At 36.9% G+C, this 2,524-nt stretch overlaps 1 protein-coding gene across 1 annotated transcript; it reads left to right on the plus strand.

The window, feature by feature from the left end:
* The first annotated feature begins 1,337 nt into the window (after positions 1 to 1,337).
* Positions 1,338 to 2,276, plus strand: LOC141686439 (uncharacterized). Its single transcript, XM_074491474.1, has one exon. The coding sequence runs from the start codon at positions 1,338 to 1,340 to the stop codon at positions 2,274 to 2,276; it is 939 nt and encodes a 312-aa protein (XP_074347575.1).
* The last annotated feature ends 248 nt before the right edge of the window (positions 2,277 to 2,524 follow it).

Raw genomic sequence — 2,524 nt, forward strand, 5'->3', positions numbered from 1 at the left:
AAATACACCATATTCGTATTCCTTGTTTTTATCATTAAAATTCGTAGGACTTTCTCAGCAAAAATCAGCTGTCTTGTAAAATTCGTAGAAAATTCATCGTAAGTCAGAATTCAGTGATTCTGGACTTTTCAGAAAGGTCTTTTCGTTATTTTCAGATTTCGTGTTTCGTGTTTTTCAAGAAAATATCGTTTAGAGGGTCAAAAAGAGTAAATTCAGATCTGGTCAGGCTTTGAGGTAAGTACTTTTGACTTACTTTTATTTTTCGGAAAATATATTTCAGTTCTGTTTTTAATTTCGTATAAGATATAAGAATTTTGATTTCGAAATTATAAGATATAAGTATTTGTGAATTTTAGAACCCAGTCTCTACGTTTTCGAACCCGTTCGTAATTTACGCTATAGTTCCGGAACTAGCCTTAGATACCCTTAGTAGGCGCACAAGTGTGCAACTTTAGATACCTATTAAGGGCGCGTAATTATTGAACTTTAGATGCCGACCACTGGCAAAGTGTGGTATAAAGAATAAGAATAAGAATTAGATGCCGGCTACTGGCAAAGTGTGGCCGTAGATCAAGACTGTGGTATTTATTAGAATTATCATTTTGTTCTATTTTATTTTGTTCTGATCTGTTATAAAATCTGCTCTGTTCTGTTTTAAATTCTGAATTTTAAAATATAAAACTTGGGTTGGATCTACTTAACAAATTGTTTTACAAAATTATTATTGTTTGAGAAAAATCATTTTATTAAAACACCCATTGTTTTTCTGTTTAAGAGATAGTCAATTTGTACTTGCTGAGCTGTGTAGCTCACCCCTTTTAACATTTCAGGTTCGGAATTTGGAGCATATTAAAATTAAGGAATGAGAACTATGAGGAGATCTGTGCTGCTTCGTTTTGTGCTATTTGAATTAGAATAAAGATTTTGTTTTTAGAGAATAAATTTAATTATCTGTTAGACAATTATTATCGGATTTGTGGAGCTGCGTCTCTATTTTTATGATTTTGATTATTGAGTTTGACCGCTGCTTTGAATTTCGTGATCTATTAGAATTATCGAGTAATAATATATTTTATTTTTAGTTTTCGATTTAGAACTAATAGTCCGGAAGTGCGGGCTGTTACAGTTGGTATCAAGAGCAGGCTGTCCTTCGGAGTGTATTAGGTATGGGACTAGTACATTCCCTAGGATGCGATCCTTTAGACTATCGTATAGGTCTTAGAAAATTATTTTGGATTTAGGGCATTTATTTGTGTGATTATTTGATATGTTTGACTTTTGTGTTTTTTTGATTATTGACTATAAGTTTAGAATTTGTTTTGTGTGTTCTAGTAAAGATGGATGGAGAAAATCAGAACAACAATGAAAATCAGGGCAATAATGATGAAGGAGGAAACGTCTTTGACCAGCTGGCTGAAACTCTAGCTGTACTTGTGAATCAGCAACCGAAGCCCAACATCGTCTCTCAATTCAAGCGTTTGAACCCGCCAACTTTTGATGGAGCTACAGACCCGGCTATCGTTGAGATGTGGATCCAAGAGATGGAAAAAGCTTTCGGACTTCTGGGGAGCAATGAGGGACAGAAGGTGACCTTAGCTGTGTACCAATTGCAAGGAAGCGCTTACGACTGGTGGCTTATGGAAAAGAGAAAGAATGAGACGACAAATCTTGAAGAAAATCATGAACCGTACACTTGGGCAAAGTTCAAGAAGGCTTTAGAGGACAAGTACTTTCCGAGAACAGTTCGTCTGCAGAAAGAGAGGGACTTCATTCGACTTCAACAAGGTGGAAGAACCGTCATTGAATACGAAGCAGAATTTGCAAAGCTTGCGAAGTACGCGTCGACCCTAGTAGCAGATGAGAGCAGTCGAGCACGAAGATTAGAGGAGGGACTTCGAAGTGACATCAGGAATTCAGTGGCGTCGTTTGAACTTCAGACGTACGAGGCTGTCCTCAACAAGGCGTTAGTGATCGAAAGGGGCTTGGCAGAATCTGAAAAGGCGTCTGGCAGTTGGAATAAGAGGCGGATCACTCAAACTAGTGGGCAATCTTTTCAAGAGGGACCACTCAAGAAGCCACACGTGTACGATAACATCGGGGGTCAAGGTGATCGAGAGACGTGTACCAGGTGCGGCAAGAATCATCCGGACAAAGTCTGTCGTTGGAATACAGGTGCTTGTTTTCATTGCGGAGAAGTAGGACATAAGATTTCGAATTGTCCGCACAATCCGCCACCGCCACCAAGGAAGGAAGCAGATAACAAGATGGGCAAATGACGTGTGTTTCAGCTGACAGGAAATGACAACTATCGCAATTAAGGTATGATTTCTTTTCTTTAGTGACTTATTTAATTTATTTATGTTATGTGAATTTGGGGACCAAATTCTTTTAAGGAGGGAAGAATGTAAAATTCGTAATTTTATTTTTAATTTATTTATTAGAAATTAGATATTAATTTGTCTAGATAAATATTTTAAAATTAGAATATTCTGAAAACATTTTGTGCAAGGTAGTTGATTTGTGA

The sequence above is a fragment of the Apium graveolens genome, chromosome 9 (assembly GCF_009905375.1).
Source record: "Apium graveolens cultivar Ventura chromosome 9, ASM990537v1, whole genome shotgun sequence".
NCBI classification, from domain to species: domain Eukaryota; kingdom Viridiplantae; phylum Streptophyta; class Magnoliopsida; order Apiales; family Apiaceae; genus Apium; species Apium graveolens.

What these genes read in the sequence shown, in the direction of transcription:
- LOC141686439 (XM_074491474.1), top strand. Translation starts at nt 1,338, where the DNA reads ATGGATGGAGAAAATCAGAACAACAATGAAAATCAGGGCAATAATGAT.